General features: G+C 38.5%; 1 protein-coding gene across 2 annotated transcripts in view; it reads right to left on the minus strand.

Moving 5' to 3' along the window:
• Positions 1 to 540: 540 nt before the first annotated feature.
• denr (density-regulated protein) overlaps positions 541 to 18798 on the minus strand; it is a 37765-nt gene continuing 19507 nt past the window's right edge. The window contains exons 5-8 of one of the 2 annotated variants that reach the window (XM_060844003.1): positions 13254 to 13331; positions 8466 to 8582; positions 8026 to 8165; positions 541 to 819 (exon numbers count right to left, since the gene is read on the minus strand). In XM_060844003.1, the coding sequence (XP_060699986.1) occupies positions 775 to 819; positions 8026 to 8165; positions 8466 to 8582; positions 13254 to 13331 (380 nt within the window). In that variant the 3' untranslated portion in view covers positions 541 to 774. The remainder of the gene's footprint in view (positions 820 to 8025; positions 8166 to 8465; positions 8583 to 13253; positions 13332 to 18798) is intronic. The other variant, XM_060844004.1, reaches the window with a different exon arrangement.

An 18798-nucleotide genomic window follows, 5' to 3' on the forward strand; every position in this document is an offset into this window, starting at 1 on the left:
CTCAACACTGATGGTGAAGCAATGCACCTTATTCTGAAAACTCCATGGGTGAGGCATTGATGGCTACGGCTATCTCCTCTCAGTTGCTTTTTGTCTGTTTCAAAGGTGTCTTGCATCTCTGGCAGCAGATCATTTTTGTGATACTCACAGAAATTGAATATTCTTTTTAGTCTCAGTCATTGATTCTGATGAGAATCATGTTCCTTCTGCCAATGATACCATAACCTCTTTGTGCAGGTCACCAAATCAAAAACTAACAGGTTTTTGCCTTGCACTCAGTATCAATCATTAGCTGCTTATTTAACAGTTCAAGATTATTCATTGTATTAATTAATTTCACTCTTTTATGAGTGTTTCTCAGTGAAAGAGTTATTAAGCTCCCACAGGACAAGAATTCTATTAAAAGAGTTAATGCATCCTTATTTATTGCTATTCCATAAATAAAATTGACATCCTTGTGCTGGCTGGTAGGTATTACAGGACAATGTGTTGCATATAAAGCTCAAGCAAAAACAAATCACAAATATAATGATCCACAAGCAATCAAAACAGATATTTTATTAAACTAGGGATCTCTTTAGTGCACAGAATGTTTTTTTTTAAAACATAATCCAGAAATTTCACAGGAGCTTTGGCAACCAAAGTACAAGAAAATAGCCTCAAATCCATTGAGGATGTTGACTCAAGAGGTTGTCTGTAATAAAAAGCCTTTTTATTGTTTGGCTAAATTTACTTTGCCAGTTGAATTGAACAATAAAAGTGCAGTCTACTAGGTCACTTCTTCACTTCGCCAAGATCTTCAATGGAGTCATCATCCACCTGTAAGAATAATCTACAGTAATAAACTGAAGCCACTTAAAGTATGAAGTAATAGCTTTGCACTCAGTCTTACATTATGCAGAGAAGCCAAATAACCATGAAACAAAATGTTCTGCCAGCTTTAATCAGTGCAATACTCTTAGAATCTTTGAGATATACAACATGGAAACAAAGCCTTTGCTCCAACTCATCCATGTCGATCGAGTTTCCCAAACTAAACTAGTCCCATTTGCCAGCATTTGACCCATATCCCTTTAAACCTATCCTACTCATGTATCCATCCAAATACCTTTTAAATGCTTTAATTATACCAGCTTCCACAACCTCCTCTGACAGCTCATTCCATACACGCACAATCCTCTGCTTGAAAAAATTACCCATTTTAAATCTTTTGCCTCTCATCTTAAGCCTGTACCCTCTAGTTATGGACTCCCCCACCTCAGGGAAAAGACCTTGTCTATTCACTCTGTACATGCCCCTCACGATTTTATAAACTTTAATAAAGGTTACCCTTTAGACTCTGATGCTCCAGAGAAAACACTCCAAACGATGCAGCCTATCCCTATAGCTCAAACAATCCAACCTTGACAACACCCTTGTAAATCTTTTCTGAAACTAAGTTTCACACCATCTTTCCTATACAGGGAAACCAGAACTGAATGCAGTATTTCAAATGTGGCCTAACCAATGCCCTGTACATCCACAAGATGACATCCCAATTCCTATACTCAAAACACTGACCAATATATCAAATGCCTTCTTCACTACTCTGTCTACCCATGAATCTGAACCCCAAGGTCTCCTTTGTTCAGCAATACTCTCCAGGGCCTTAAGCTTAAGTGTATATGTCCAGCCCAGTTTGCCTTACCAAAATGTAACACCTCACATTTAATCTAAATTAAACTCCGTCTGCCCTTTGGACCATCTGATCAAGGTCCCATTGTACACTGATGTAACCTTCTTTGCTGCCCATTACACCACCTATTTTGGTGTCATCAGCAAATTTACTAACCATACCTCTTACACTGACATGCAAATTTTTTAAACAAAATGACAACTCAATTGATGAAGGAGTTGTTAGGGCTGACTGCAAGTTTGATGACAGAAGATACCAAATCACTTTCAAACCTTATACCAACTGGCTTTTTGTAGTACTACTTGCATTTCGGACAACCTCAATTTCATTCAAACATCACCTCACCTCAATTTTGACCTAGCACAATGCAGATTTAGCCTTTATGCCTTGTCCAGACTTCTAATTCTTGCCCTTTTCTACCCTCTGCAGAATATTTTATTTCCCCCAATCTGGACAGTTCACATGGCCTCTTTGATTTTTTTCACTGGGAACAGTCTGCACAACATATTAAATTCACTGCTCCCCTCATTCATTTTAACCTCTCTCCTTCTGAACTCACAACACCAGGTTATGGTCCAACAGGTTTATTTGGAAGCACTAGCTCTTGGAGCGCATGCTGGTTTCTGTTCTTTTAAATTACATTCTCGAGATAGCTCAGCTTTTCTAACAATTGGTGTGAAGTCTGTCTGTGTCACAATGTCGAGTCAGACTGATGGGACCTCTTGAAGAAAGTGAGGACTGCAGATGCTGGAGATCAGAGTCGAGAGTGTAGTGCTGGAAAAACACAGCCAGTGGACTGAATAAGCGATCGTCTGAGTGCTGGTTGCGTGAGACAGATGGGCTTACAGGATAAGCTTCATCTTGATCTCTCTCTCTAAACTTAACAAGCAGTCGACCCTTGTCTCCTGGGACTTGAGAGTGACAGAATCTTTGAGGTAACCCGCACGCTTGCACACTAACGAGTTGCTTTGTGCAAACCAGAATTAAATCTGGGTTAGAATCCCTAGACATATAGAGTAAAAAAAAGGGGTTCGAGTCCCTGTGACAATTAAAATGAAAAAGGGGTTAAAGTCCTCTCGGGAAAAAAAGAGTTTAAAGTTCCTCTTACAGACACAAGGCTTGAGGCTCCAGAGCAGGAAATAAAGGTTAGAATTTGGTGGTACTTAAATTTATTGCCCTTGTCCCCACACCTCCCCTTAGGGGTACGTTTAGGGCCACATAGCATCACTGGGAAAAGGGGGAGAACGTGGAGCTAGTCCACTTGGACTCAACAGTGAAGTGCATTTACAGCCAAGGAAGGTTTGTCTGGGTTTTTGTTGTGGGAGTCTCAGTTTCTGGACTGTGGATTCGACTCGGCGAGTCTTTGTTCTGGGGGAGGGGAGTGGTGTGGCATAGACAGCGGTCTGCTGCAAGGCTTTTTTTTGTGGGTGTGATTTAGTCAGGAGGGTATGACTAGTCTTTCTTTCCGTCGTGGCCTAGTCTGGTGGGATGGAGTGGCGGTAGATGGTCCAGTTTCTTGGGTAGGTGGGGGGGGTTCAATGTAAGTTGTGCTGCTGAGAGTATTTGATATTTAAATAGTTTGGTTTGATAAAATACTGGTTCAGAAAATCCTTTTCAGTAACTGTTTTTTGTCTTCTTTGACTCAGGATCTCAATTCAATGTGTTTGTGGGCTATGTAATAGGACAGATTTTATTTTTACATTAATATTGTACATTATGCCCTTTTTAAAATTATCAAACTTGTTTAGATTAGATTACTTACAGTGTGGAAACAGGCCCTTCGGCCCAACAAGTCCACACCGACCTGCCGAAGCGAACCCACCCATACCTAACACTACGGGCAATTTAGCATGGCCAATTAACCTAACCTGCACGTCTTTGGAGTGTGGGAGGAAACCGGAGCACCCGGAGGAAATCCCTCGCAGACACGGGGAGAACGTGCAAACTCCACACAGTCAGTCGCCTGAGTCGGGAATTGAACCCGGGTCTCAGGCGCTGTGAGGCAGCAGTGCTAACCACTGTGCCACCGTGCCACCCACGAAACCTTAAAACAAGTTAATTGAGGACCTTGAGCCCGATTTGTTTGAAATTCTACAATGCCTGTTTCAAAAACAAAATTGTCATGTTTTAGCCAGATGCAAATACTGTACTATATCTTTGCGGCTGTATTTTTAATGCAAAGTGTTCATAAAAAGAAGAATGCATTTTAAGTTTGATGTTTTGTTAAGATTTTAGAGAGTTTTAGAACTTGAGGTGGAGCTGTTTAAGTTCTTTCAATTATTGTTTAGACTTCATTGGTTTCCTTCATATTGCAAATTCAAAGAATGTTGATCTCTACCAAAGTTGCGACTGTTTTATTTGGGAAGTTTCATTTGGAGAACATAATATATTCTGCACTTGTTTCCTACGAATATTCGAGATTTAGATCTGAACTGAAACTGCCTCTTCAATGGCTTAAGCACAGGAAACATTTTGTTGTTTTCTTAGTGTTCCAGATTTTTGAAGTACTTTTCCTGAAAGCTTTCACGTTAGCCAAGTAGCAATTTGTTAAAGGAAAATAATGTTTGAATAATCTGAATGAGGTACTCGAGGATTTGATTTGGGACCATTGATTGTTGTTTATAATTGACTGAATTGTTTAGGCAGCACAATGTAGAAGCTTATGGATTATATAAAACTTGATAATGTCATAAAGAGTGAAAAGAGTGAACAGAGTATCAGACTTCAACACAACTGAGAATGTTGAAATAGGCAAACACAATTCAGTATGGTTAAATGTGTGACTGTCTTCATACTGATATTCACCAAGGCAAGGAATGAATAAGACAGGAAATGCAAAAAATACTTTCAGCAACTAACATCGTCTCTAGAGTTTCTCCATTCACAGGTAAAACCTGTGACCACCACCCGCTCCTCCACAACCTGATCCAACAGATTTAGATTCAATCAGCTTCCCAGTCATGAGCACAAAAAGTGAAGCAGCTAACAGTGAAGAGGAAGGCGGGACACTTTTTGTCAGTGGCCTTCCTATGGACATTAAACCATGTGAGCTTTACCTTGTCTTTCAATCATTTAAGGGATATGATGGTTCACTGATCAAGCTAACATCACAACAGCCAGTTGGCTTTATTACATTTAACAGCAGAGCGGGAGCAGAAGCAGCAAAGAATGCTGCATTCACCTAGCCTGCTGCTGCAGCTGCTGCACTTCACGCTCAGATGTGCTGGTATCCTCCATCTGAAGCATCTCTGAAGAATGAAGTTTCATCAGTTTTGTTAAGTATTTAACGGCCCTTATCTGAGAATTCAGATTTCTCTGTGGAGTGACGTGCAAGGACAAACTGAATTTTGTTTTCAGGTAGGACTTTACTGAAGGAGATTTTGGATAACTGGCTTGTTACCTCTCAACTTGGAGGGGGTGGAGTGGTCACTAAGGACTGTGGATTTAAGAACTTTACTGGTGAATTTTTTTCCATGTGGAAGGATCCTATCTACTACACGAACTAGTAATTTTTGTTGTGTGTCAATAACTTGCTTTTAATGGCTGTAAGATTCTTCTGAATAAATTGGTCGTGCCTTTCTCATCCCCGATCTAGGTGGTTATCATGGAATGATAAAAGGAGGGAATGAGATATTAAAGAGCTAATTTGTTCTACAGACCTGCAAGAAATTGAATAGCCCAGGGGTAGAGTGATGTGTCTTTGTCTTATAGGTGGAATGTGGGAGGTTTACATGGCTTTTCCTTGCCATTCAGGGATGATTTACATTTTCATCCAGAAATCAATAAGAACATTATAGTCGGAATTTGACTACTCCCCTTAGTAACTAAAAACAATTTGCAACAGACTTGACCATTAATGGATGATTTGCATTATATAGTTTCTGGAGGTGGGGTGGTCACTGCTTTGTGTCTTGATTGACATGTGACAATGGGGGAGCTGCCTGGGGTTTGCCTTGTGGGTAGTAGCAACCGTGATGTAAAGATTTTTGTATAAAGGAAAGACTGTTTCCTTTGTTTAGGGAGCGCTTTTGCCATGACCCCATAAGCCCTGCGAGGTGTGTTAAAGGTTTCTCCAAAGCTTATACTGTACTGTGCTTAATAAAATTTGCTTGTGCACAGAAGTTGATGTTTGCAGCTGCATCAGGTCTGTAAGAATCTCAAAAGTAAAAGAACTTAACAGCTCCTACACACATACATACAAGTTTATGGGGTGAATTTGTTTTTGCAGAATTACATTTTATTTTGCACATAAACTGCATGAATCCATGTAAAACTGTAAAATTATGCAGATGGCTTGTCAGGCTGACTCAACATTGGGACACAGACAGACTTCACATCTACTGCTAGAAAAGCTAACTATCTTGAGAATGTACTTTAAAATAAATTCTGGGATTTACATATGATAGAACAGAAACCAGCATATCCCATTCTAAAAGATGAAAGATTTAATCTAAAATTGTTTAATCACATCTCTATCTCATTGAACTCGTTTGGTTATAAATTCTGTGTTTGTGATCTTATTCTCCACAACTATCTGAAGGGGTGGTGCTCCAAAAGCTAGTGCTTCCAAATAAACCAGTTGGGACCATTACCTGGTGTTGCGTGATTTTTAACTTTATCCGCCCCAGTCTAATACCAGCATCTCCAAGTGCTTCTGAAATGGCAGGGTTTTATTAGATCCAAACCAGAAATTATTATTTAAATCATGAATAAGAGTAAAATAGATCATTGCATGACCAGTCTCTCTCTAACACTTTTTCTCACCTTCCACTAGGTCATAACTTCACAAAATATCAAGTCAATCAAGTCATCATTTTACAGACTTGTGCTGACTGCATCTCCTCTGGAGATCAACCCTGCACAACGTTATCCTTCATTTGGACAGTCTTCAGGCCTTCTACCATTTACTTGAACATAGGCCCAGCCATTTCCCAACAGCCTCCTCTGCCAGGCTGAATCTTTTAAGTGCTTTTTGCTTTGACCTTTCAGTTCTTTCCAATGAGGAGTCACCATCAAACCTAAATAGAGCCTAGCAATGCATGCTTTTCCATGGATCATTCCCTCCTTCCTTTCCACTATCTCAGTATATTGATGACTGTGAATCAGTGGAATGTCTTATTCTCAACGTAGACTGGAAAGTTTCATCAACCTCACTTCCAATTTCCATTCTTCCCTCACCTTCACACAGTCAGTCTCTAAATATTCTCTTCAATTCCTCAACTACTATCTCTGGGATTGATTGTGAACTAATATCTACTATAAGTGCAATGACCATCAGCTCCCATGACCACACTTTCCTCCATCCTGTAACCCCGAGGACTCTGTCCTTCTCTCAGTTTCTCCACCAACTATGAGATCTCCAGTGTTTGTAATATTGTCTTTCAATTATATATTGTCTCTACTTCTGAAATACAGCTACGTATGTTTAAAATGTAGAAAATAGTCAAAGCTAGCGGTAATTATGGAGCATGAAACACCATGTCACAGCTCATTGACTTTCCATGTTGTTTAATTTACTCAGCTAACTTTTAGCAATTTTGATGCAAGGTCTCAGATGCCAGATCTGAATATTCCTAGCATTTTTATTTTTATTTCAGATTTCCAGTACTGGTGGAATTCTACTTTTGTACAATTACATACGTCGTTAAGGCCATATGGTATAATTGCATGGTCTTCCTTGGTCAATTAATTAGGCTAACCTTCAGGATTTTGACAATTACATCTTTCTCAGTTTTCACTTCAGAATATCTAGCTCCAAATTGAAAATAGTTTCCTCGAATTAGAAAATTCATTTTCCAGCTTTTCATTATCAAAGAAAATTATATAAAAATTTGGACTGACAAAAATCTATACATTTTGTAAATAATTAACAATTACTATTCAAAATAAACCAAAACCTATTGTACGTACTGCTTTTATTGGGCTTAGTCTTTTCAGTAAGTTTTATTCTCTAACGTAAAATTAAAGAGCCAATTGTTCTTTCAATTTGAAATTCTCTTTCCTATTTTTCAAACTTCTGCTTGTAGTCATATAAAAAAGCACACTGAATCCGAATAATAGTCAGCAAAGTTGTACCCTGAATGACGCATGCAGAATTTTTTTCTGCACCTCACACATTCTACTGTATAAGGTTGGAAATTACAAGCATTAATTACAGTAGTCAATTGGTCTGGATGTAAGTTTGCTCACTGAGCTGGAAGGTTCGTTTTCAGTTCTTCATCACCATATTATGGTGATGAAATGCCTGAAAATGAACCTCCCAGCTCAGTGAGCAAACTTAACATCCAGAACCTCAACCTGAGCTACAAATCTACTCAAAACTCACTAACAAACTGGTCTTTTAGTCTTACCTCTGGCCATTTTTCTTGAATAACATCCATAATATCATCTGTGACATCACCCTGAATCGTGATTTCATCTTCTCCTGTAACTGATGCTCCACAGGAGAACTTCTGAGCAAAGAATCTCTGTGCTTCTTTTAGCTCGATCTCTGTTAATACAAAGGAGATCCACCAATAATGGCATCATCCAAATTTGTGTTCCAGATTCAGAACAACAATGTAAGGATGGTTACCCATTTGATCTAGTAATGTAATTTAGCCGAGTCAGTTTGTCTGCTTCACATTAAATAGTTACAAGATGATTCACTCATGCTGAGACTGGGGAGCAACAAATTATAATAAATAGAAAACAATTGTACCCATGGAATGTCTCCCAATCCAAATTTTTCACACTCTCCATAATGCAAGAAATATTAAGAGGACAATTAAAAAAAACAGTAAATACTTGCCAAAAGTTGCAAGGCCACATACTCTAGTTACATATTTCTTTTTTGCTCTTGGAATTTTAGCTATTGTAACCTTTTGAGGTGCTGTCTTCTTTTTTTGTTTAATTATGCCTCGGCCACCTAAAGGAACAAAAAGGAACTTATTTAGCAAAACAGAACGTAATTTCTCAGGTTACACTTGGTTTATAATGAACAGATCACACATAGTAAATTGACAAGTGTACAAAGCAAGTCTGACATACATTTGAGATGCATTCCTGACGAAAGGCTTATGCCCAAAATGTCGACTCTCCTGCTCCTCAGATGCTGATCTCCAGCATCTGCAGTCCTCACTTTCTACTATTTGAGATGCACTTGTCTTTTAAGCATTTCTACGAAGCTAAATTCACCAAGTACCTGACATAGTAGCTTAGATTTGTCAAAGTATGTGATATTAAGTAATAGCAGTGACAGACATATAATGGCTGCTGAGAGGGAAATTTTAAGACTTGTAATGTGCTTGTCCGTGCTGATCTTGTTTCTAAATTCATAACCAAATTTGAAGTACTCACTGAACATGAAAGTATTTTCTAGATCTTCATTTGACATTTTAAGTTATATATCTTGTTACTACCATTATGTGAGACCTAAATTGTGGCAATCATATATTAACTAAGAGTATGACACTTTAAGTAGAGCTGTAAAAGCAATTCATTGTGCAGGGTTGTTGTGGAGCCCCAAAATGGGTGACAACAAGACTTATATGTAGACCTGTTATTTATACCTGATGTCAGTGGCAACGTCCAGCAAGGATCTCAGTGGAAGCGAGATGGCTTCAAAGAGTGGTCTGTTTCAACAGCAGCAGCACAGCAAAGGGAACTCATGGCTGGCCACCAAGCCCATGGCACAGCATGTAATAAGGACTGTAAAGTTAAACACTGTTTATTTTCTGTCCTTGTGTTTTCGTAGAATTCCTAAATGTAAAAGCAAGCCATTCAGCCCATCAAGTCCACACCGACCCTCCAAACATTCCTCACAGACCAATCCCACACAGGCCAACTCTGTAACCCTGCATTTTTCATGGCCAATCCATCTAACCTACTCATCTTTGGAATATGGGAGGAAATCGGAACACCCAGAGGAAACCACACAAACGGGGAGAATGAACAAACTCCACACAGACAGTCGCCCAAGACTGGAATCGAACCCGGGTCCCTGGGCCTGTGAGACAGCAATGCTAACCACTGAGCCACCTCATATGAGCCACCGTGCTGCCCCATTTGAGCCACCGTGCCATGTTCTGTGTTTTGGTTTATTTTTCTGTGCTTTAAGATGGTGCCAGAGACTGGCAACATTGTACAACATTTTTCACTGTATTTTGTAACAAAATAAATGAGAATAAATAAGGTCTTGACACTTATTTGAATGAATAGTTATGCCTAAGCACGTTTATCCAATTAAGTAAATGCAAAAAGATCCACAGTAAGTTTGCTTATTAAGTGAGGAAACGGTACCAGAACTAGTGACTTTGGAAGGCAGGAGTGAAATTAGTGAAGGCTTCTCACTGTTGTTTACAATTCTGTTGAAGCGTTTAAGTGTGACAGCAGTAATAGGTGGACTTTAATGGCAATCTTGAGCAATCAATATTCACTATTTAGGCTCCCTTATGAATTAGTGTCATTTGTATCTCAGCAAGGAGTCAACACTTCCAGGAAAACAAGTGTACGGAAATCTAGAATGTTTCCTTCAGAATTGTTCTCTTCACAAGTTTTGTTTTGCAGACAAGTGCTGCAGTCTTCTCACGGTTACTATAATTGCAGTGTTATCTCACAGGAAACCAAAGCAGCTGCAGAAATGGGTCATTTTTAATTCTATGGCAAACTGTTTATTTTGTAAATAACCAGCCAGTTAATACTATTTGCACAAATTAATGGCTGTTTCCTAATTGCCAAATCTCTTAGATCCTTTCTGGTACACTAGGGTTGTTCAGTTAGGTCTGTGCGAAGAAATGAAATAAGCCTGGAAACAAGAGTAGAACCACAGAGTACTTGGAAACAGGAAATAATTTTAATAGGATGAAACAGTACCTCATTGAAGGTGTTCATATATAAACATGGAGGAACATAGTTAGAAGAGTTAAATCTTTTTGAGTGAATGATTGCAATTAAATTCAGTAGATATTTCAAATTACTGATGAATTTAGAAAGTGATCTTCTATACCAGCAGGCACAGAACTGGTCTTACAAGTTTCCTGTCACTCAGCAACCATTATATGTCTCTCATTGCCAATACTTAGTGTCACATACTTTTCACAAATCCAAGCTAATGTGACAGGTACTTGGTGAATTTAGATTTATAGAAATGCTTAAAAGACAAGCACATTTTGTTTAAAATCAGCTTCTATGACTAATGAGGATGGAGTGTTGATTCAAACTTGTTCCCAGAAATCAAGTTAACTGTTAAATTATGAAAATACAAGTATGGCAGAAAATAAAATACATTTTGTTGAAGCTTTTCATCTTGCACTCATCAGGACAATTTGCTAGAAACACCAATTTAAAGGGAAACCAATATTTATACACAATTAGGGGAGTGTGCCAATTAGACACCACAATTACAAATGGATTCTGACCGGTAGATGTGTTGCCCTCAGAAATGAACCAGAGAACAAGTGTCTTGTGTACAAGTTCTTTCTATCCGCAAAGAACTGGATTCCTTGTGTCAATACATGTAGCTTTCTGAATTTGAGTGTGCCTTATTGCAAGTCTGACTGATGATCCTAAAAGGATTGCCAGCATAATTCTTGCACAGCCAGGATTATTTAGTAAATATTGTTCAATTACTGAATCGCCTCAAATGTTGAACATAGTGTGGAGTGTTTTCCAAGCATGTGCTAGTTGGGTAATAAATACTGTGCTTGTTGCAATTAGCCAAAGGGGTATGCTGTTTGATACAGCTTGCCAGTCTTTGGGACATATGACCTACATACCTAACATCACAGTGACTCTGAAATTCATACATCATATTACATGTGTGATGTGCAGACTGTCTTTTTGGCTTAATGGCAATATCCTATTAGCGGTGAAACCACTTCTGTAGCTAATGCATAGTAGCTCAGATTTTTAAAGCTACCTTACAGAGTCTTTGGAGGTAGGCTGGGCACTTTCGGAGCATAACAGGATAATTTCAGAGCTTATCACTAGCTTGAGCAACAGGTGAAGCTAGATATTTCATGCTGATACCATGAAGTACAAAACAAGCATTTTCCATCAATAACAGGATGTTATTGAATAAAGACAAATGAATAAAGTGGTATAACAATTCCAGTTCTAGTGCGATGCTAGGTTTAGAGGCTATACATTCCAAAGATTGGCAGATATCAAAAGGCACATCACAAAACTATCTTCAACAGAAGAAATGTCATTGAGGGACACTGAGTCATATTGCATGGAAACAGACCCTTCGTCCAACTCATCCATGCTGACCAGGTTTCCAAGCGAAACTAGTCCCATTTGCCTGCATTTGGCTCATATTCTTTGAAACCTTTCCTATTCGTGTATCTGTTGTAACTGTACCTTCATCCAGCAGTTCCTCTGGCAGTTCATTCCAAAACCATCCTCCATATGAAAAAGTTGCCCCTCAGATTCCTTTTAAATCTTTCTCCTCTCATCTTAAAAATAGGTCCTTTTGGTTTGAACTTTTCCACCCTAAGGAAAAGACTTTTGCCTTTCACCTTATTTATGTCCCTCATGATTTTATAAACCTCAAAGGTCACCCCTCAACCTCTTATGCTCCAGTGAGAAAAGTCCCAACTTCTTATTACTCCAATCCCAGTAAGATCCTTGTAAATCTTTCCTGAATACTCTCCGATTTAATAATATCCTTACCAGGTTAGTAGAACTGTACACAGTACTCAAAAAGTGGCTTTACCAATGCCCTGTACAGCCACAGCAGAATGTCCTAACTCCTGTATTCAAATTGCTAAGCAACAAAGACAAGTGTGCCAAACACCTTCTTTCCCACTCTGTCTATCCATGACACAACTTTCAAAGAACCATGTACCTGAATCCCTAGGTCTCTGTTCGACAACACTACCAAGATCCTACCATTAACTGTACAAGTACTGCCTTTGTTTGTTTTACAACATATATTTATCCAAATTAAACTCTATCTGCTACTTCTTGGCCCACTGGCCCATTTATCAAGGTCCCTTTGTAATCTCACTGTCCACTATACCATCAATTTTGGTATCATCTGTAAACTTACTAACCATGCTTCCTAAATTCTCATCCAAATCTTTTACCTTTTATAACAAACAACAGTAGACCCATCATTGATCCCTGCAAAGACTGCTGGTCACAGGCCTTCAGTCTGAAAAACAATCTTCCACTATTCCCCTCTGTCTCCTACCATCAAGCCACTTTTGTATCCAGTTAGCAAGCTCACCCCAAATCTCACATGATCTAACTTTATTAACCAGTCTACCATGCAGAACCTTGCCAAACAATGAAGTCTCCGGTTACTTCTCAGTTAATGTCTTAACTAATCAGTGTCAAACTGCCTGGTTTATATTTTACACAAAATTTGGCAGTTAACTGCTGGACATCATTCAACTGTTCCATTATCCAAGGCAACCAATTGGAGTCCAATCAGCATTCTCTTCTCGTACACTATAAAATAAATGTGTTCTTCTTCAGATTGGTATTTCTTGTAAATTGTCTTGATGAATGAAAGACAAAAAGCTTAAAGTGCCTTTTGTAGGTCTGCACTACCAAACAATTCTATAAATATTTAAAATAAAGACATAGTAACCTCGTCGTTGTTTCTTCTTTTCTTCTTCTTCTCCTACTGGCGGTTCCCCCCCTCCTGCATCTTGTTGTGGGCTTTGATCTATTTTTAAAAAAAAATTGCACTACTTGGTGAAATTCCATGTAAAATGAAAACTAACTGCTAACCTTGAAGAAAATAGATAGAAACCTAAAACCATTTCAGGTAAAAGTCCCTGTTTTCTGATCCACACGTTCAAGCATAATCTCACTGGCCAAGAGAGCACATGCAAGGGTGTTGATAAAAACAAATGTAAAATAGTATTTTCATCAGGGAAGGTTAAGATCGAACTGTAAGCACTTCTGAAGTATCGGAAGACAACTATTCTAGTTAGATTTAAAAACGCACTTTTGTTACAAAGGTTACTGTGGCAAAAATATTATGAATCTTACAATACCGAGTAAGTTGAGGGGAAAAGATGTTTGTTGTAAGTGTGAATTATGGTAGAAAACTAGAGTATAGCAAATGTTACAATAAAATTCAAAAAGTGAAAAAGAACAACTGGGAAATTCCTGGGATAATTGTCTTGGCTCTGTTGTCTGAAAACTCCAAGAATGACAACATACGGTTAACCTACTGCACACTGAATTGAGTGAGTTGGGTCTTTTGTAACAGTGGTGGTACCAATACTTTCAGGCCAGTAAGTCCAGATTCAAACCTCATTCCACCCAGTGTGTAATAACATGTCCAGCATGTTGATTACAAACATTTTCTTTAAAGCATGGGTTAAACTAGAATAGCCAAAATGTCAACATTATCAGAAAAAAAAATCAGATGTGGTTTGACTGGATGAAAATTACTTTTTTGAAAAGGTCAGTATTGAATATAAAGGATAATCTGATGAATGTTATGTGAAGTTCACAAATGAAAATATGGACCCTCATTAAAGGGACAAAGGAATTGAAAATGGACAGAAAATCAAGAATTTCTTTTGATTACTATAATGCAATTTGAGTAAAACCCAAGAATGCATGTCGTTTTTGTTGAATAAAAGACAAAACTGAAGGCTGTATCAGAATGCACACGGTTTATCTTTTTGTTTTGAATGTTAAGAGTGCAAACTAGAAATAAGTATGATCTGATAGCTTTTAGAGACATAGTTACAGGATAATTTAGTTTGAGATATGGATTCTGAAGGGTAGAGAACAGCAAGGACAGGAAATCACCAAAAAGTCAGCAGGGTGACTCTGTTAGTTAATAATAGCACAATAGTCAGGGATGACTCAACTTGAAGAAATCAGGACATAGATGTGGTTTGGGTAAAAAGAGAAATGATACAGAAAAAAAGTCACTTGCAACATGTCAATAGTATCCTCATAGTAAGGTGGAGTATAAAGGAAAAAAATAACAGAAGTGCATGAAAAAGGCACAGTGATAATCATGGGAGGTTTTAATCTAAATAAACCTTGGATGAAAATCAGATAGGAAAGTAATTTAGCTAAGGAATTAATTGACTGTTTTTGGGAGAGTTTCTTAAACAGCACATTCTGGACCCAACCAGACAGGGTTGTATCAGACATGGCAAGATATGATTAATGAATGGCCTCTGAAGATTCCTAGGTGTCAGCCACCAGAACATGATTGAATTTTCCAAGTAGTTTTTAGGGACAAAGATTATTTTAAATTTAAATAAGAGCAATTATGAGGCCATGAAAGCACAAGCTAAGCAAAGTGTACTGGCAAATTAGGTTAAGTGATAAGTCAATCGAGGCACACTAGAAAAGATAGTTATCAAGGAGATATTTCAGAATACACTGAATAAATACTTTCAATGAGAAAGGAGAATTTCAAGGGGCGGACTCAGCATCTCTGGTTAACTAAAACAGTTAAAGACAGAATCAAACTTGAAGAAAGTATAATTGTGCAGGTCAGAGGATTGGATTGAGTATAAATCATGCAAATATTGACTAAAAGATTAATGCAGTGGAGGGATAAAAATAAAAAAAAGGAAGCTAGCTAGAAATATTAAAAACAAATAGTAAGAGCTTCTATGAATATTTTTAATAGGTGAACATTGGTCCAATAGAACCAGAGTCTGGGGAATTAATTTGCAAAATCCACAGATAACAGCTGAATGGAGCAGATAATATTCAGATACAGATCAAGGTGATCACATAGCATCAACACCAACTGGTGTGCAGACACAATGGCTTCTGATTCTGGAGGTCTCTACCACACACAGACCTTGGATGTCCATATGGTGACAAGAAAAATAAGAGGGAATGTATATTGGAGCTGCAGACTGCCAAGTACCTTCACTTGGCTGATTCATTATTTTTAATATTCCAAAGTTCCCTTGATTTGGAGATGGTTCTGTTAGATTGAAAAACAATGAATATAACTTTTTCATTCAAAATGGAAGAGAAACAGAAAGCCAGAAACTGCAGGCCCATTAGCTTAACGTCTGATACAAGGAAGATATTGTAGCAGGACACTTAGAAGAGTAGAGGAGAGGAGAGTAATTAGGCAAAAACTTCATGATGCTGTGAAAAGAAAATCATATTTAACCAACTTGTCAGAGTTCTTTGAATAAGTAATATGCTGTGAATAAAGGGGGACTGTACTTAGATATCCAGAGGCATGAGATAAACATCAAACTTTATTGAGATAAAATAAGAACTTATGGTGTAGGGCTTGACACATTAGCATAGATAAAAGATTGGTTGACTAACAGGAAATAGTATGCTGGAGGCAATGGCCTTGCAGTATTGCTAGATTTTCAATCCAGAAACTCAGCTAGTGTTCTTAAGACCTTAGTTCAAATCTTGTCTGACAGATGGTGGAATTTGAATTAAATAAAGAACCTAGAATTAAGGGTCTAACGATCACTATGAAACCATTGCCAATTTTGGAAAAACCCATCTCATTCACTAATGTCCTTTAGGGAAGGAAGTCTGTCATCCTTACGTGGTCTGGCCTACACGTGATTCCAGACCCACAGCTATGTGACTGACTCTTAACTTTCCATCTGGGCAATTAATAGGTGGCCCAGCCAGAGACGTCCACATTCCGTGAATTAAAAAAAGTAGGTAAAAATGAGTCATTTTCTGGCTGGCAAGTTGTAGCAGGTAATGAGCCAGAGTTTAGTGCTATTTCCTCAATCTTTTGCAATTTAAGTTGGATGAAATGGCTGAAGTTATGATTGCTAACCTTGCTAATGATGCAAATATATATAGGAAAGCTGTATTGAAGTGGAAACAAGGAGGCTGCAAAAGAGATATAGATAGGTGAAATGAGAGGGCAAAGACACGGCAGATGGAGAATACTATGCGAAAATGTGACACTTTCCATTTTGACGGGATGAATAAAAAAAATTGGTAAACGGGTAAAAGATTCCAGAATTCAGATGCAGAGAGATCTAGGTGTCCTTGTAGATGACCACAGGTAGACAAAGTGATCAGGAAAGCTAATATAAAGTTATTGTTCAGTACAAAGGGAATTTATATTTCAGCATACAGGCATTGGTGAGATCACATCTATTTGTCTTCTTTTTCTAAGGAACTATGCAAATGCATTGGAAGCAGTTCAGAGTAGGCATACTGCACTAATGCATGGAATAGACAGTTTGTGTTATGAAATGTAGGACAATGCCTGTACCAACTGGGGTTTAGAGCATTATGAAGTGACTTGATCGAATGCAACAGGGTACATATGTAAAGGATGTCTTTCTTCAAAGGCAATAGAAGAGAACTCTTTGAATTTCTTTTAGGAAGAGGGAGATAGATTCTTGATAAACAAGAGGTGAAAGGAACGTGGAGTAATCAAATCAGCCCTGATCTTATTGAATGGGTGAGCAGGCTTGAGGTGCGGAGTGGCCTACTCTACTCCTAATACCTATGTTTGCATAAAGACCTCTGAAATGTGAATGCTAATATGCAAGCTTAAATAAGCAAATAGGTATTGAAATTGCAAGAGCTAAAAAACATCCAGAAACGAACATGAGAGTATTTCTGCTATTTGATCACATCTGGAAATCTAGAGATCTTTTCTGGAAGGCAGAGGGCAGTAGAAAGATGGACCAACCGAGGGGAGGGTGGTCACAAAGCTAGTCCCTTTTCTTTTCTAAAATCCGTTCCTTGGCTCAAGGAGACTCTGTTCTTGATTTTTTTCAGAGGGGTAATAAACCAGGCCAGGCTCCAATCAGAGATGAAAAGCATTTTGAGAGGCCTTTTGTTTATATGTAAATAGATGAGACTTCAGGCCAAAGTGGCCATAGAAGTGACTTGTGTAATGAAAGGGAGTGGTCAGCTCTCCAGCTGAGCAGTTTAGTTTAGTCCTGAACTGGTGAGGAGTTCATCAGGGAGCTGTATGGAAACTCTCTCTCTCTCTCTTTCTGCCCTTCAACTTCAACCTGTAAGCATGTGTCCCATTTATACTGATTTTTCAAGGGAGTTTGCTTATTGGGACAGTTGTGTATGTTCGGAACAGCATAATTAAGGCTAGTTTTGATAGATGGAGTTCTGTAGGCGTTCTTCATTTTGTTCTGTGTTTCATTTTGTAATGTTGTGAATACATTTTTGTGTACTTTAAAATCTAGTAGTCAGCCTAGCTAACTTACTCATTGTTATTTTCACTGTACACTTACCAAACCAAATTACAAAGTTATGGTCTAGGCTGCCTGCTTAAGAATGTTTTGAGCAGTCTGGCCTAGTCCATAACAGAATGGGAGCTTTTTGTGGTAGGTGCTAGTGTCTTTATTTCAGGTGTTGGTTGGTTGGGTAGACAAAGCTTGAGATAGTAATGGCTCTTTCAGTCACCAAGATTTTCTGGATGTGGATGCAGTGACTTTGGAAGTTTTGCAAAAACTGAATAACGAGTAAAAAATGAGGTCTGCAGATGCTGGAGATCACAGCTGCAAATGTGTTGCTGGTCAAAGCACAGCAGGTTAGGCAGCATCTCAGGAATAGAGAATTCGACGTTTCGAGCATAAGCCCTTCATCCTGATGAAGGGCTTATGCTCGAAACGTCGAATTCTCTATTCCTGAGATGCTGCCTAACCTGCTGTGCTTTGACCAGCAACACATTAAAAACTGAATAACACCAAGTTGCAGGAATTAGCAGAGAGGCTGGAATTGGAACTGTCTGCTTCTATGGGGAAAGGAGTGTTAATTATAGCAGTAGCTCAGCATTTAAACTTGCTGAAGAAACCATCAGAATCTATAAAGATGGCAAGAATTCAATTGCAAATGAGCAGCTTGGGTTAAAGGCAAGAGATAAGGAAAGGACAGCAGAAATGAAACAGTTTGAGTTACAAATAAAAGCAGAACAGAGAGAAAAAGAGAGTAGCAGAAGAAAGGGAAAAAGAGAGAGAGCAGAGAAAGTAAAAGAGAGTGTTTGAACTTCAAAAACGGACACTTAAACCGGAAAGTCAGCATAAAAGGCTGGAGATAAAGGCTGAGGGTAGGCCTAGTGAGGAAGAGGATGAGGATGAGCAAGTCCCTGGCAATCAGAAGCCTCGTGAGAAACTGTAAGTATGTTCAAGCATTGCATAAATTTGATGAGAAGGATGTGGAAGCCTTTTTCATCTCAT

This window comes from Hemiscyllium ocellatum, chromosome 24 (assembly GCF_020745735.1).
Source record: "Hemiscyllium ocellatum isolate sHemOce1 chromosome 24, sHemOce1.pat.X.cur, whole genome shotgun sequence".
In the NCBI taxonomy this organism is placed as follows: domain Eukaryota; kingdom Metazoa; phylum Chordata; class Chondrichthyes; order Orectolobiformes; family Hemiscylliidae; genus Hemiscyllium; species Hemiscyllium ocellatum.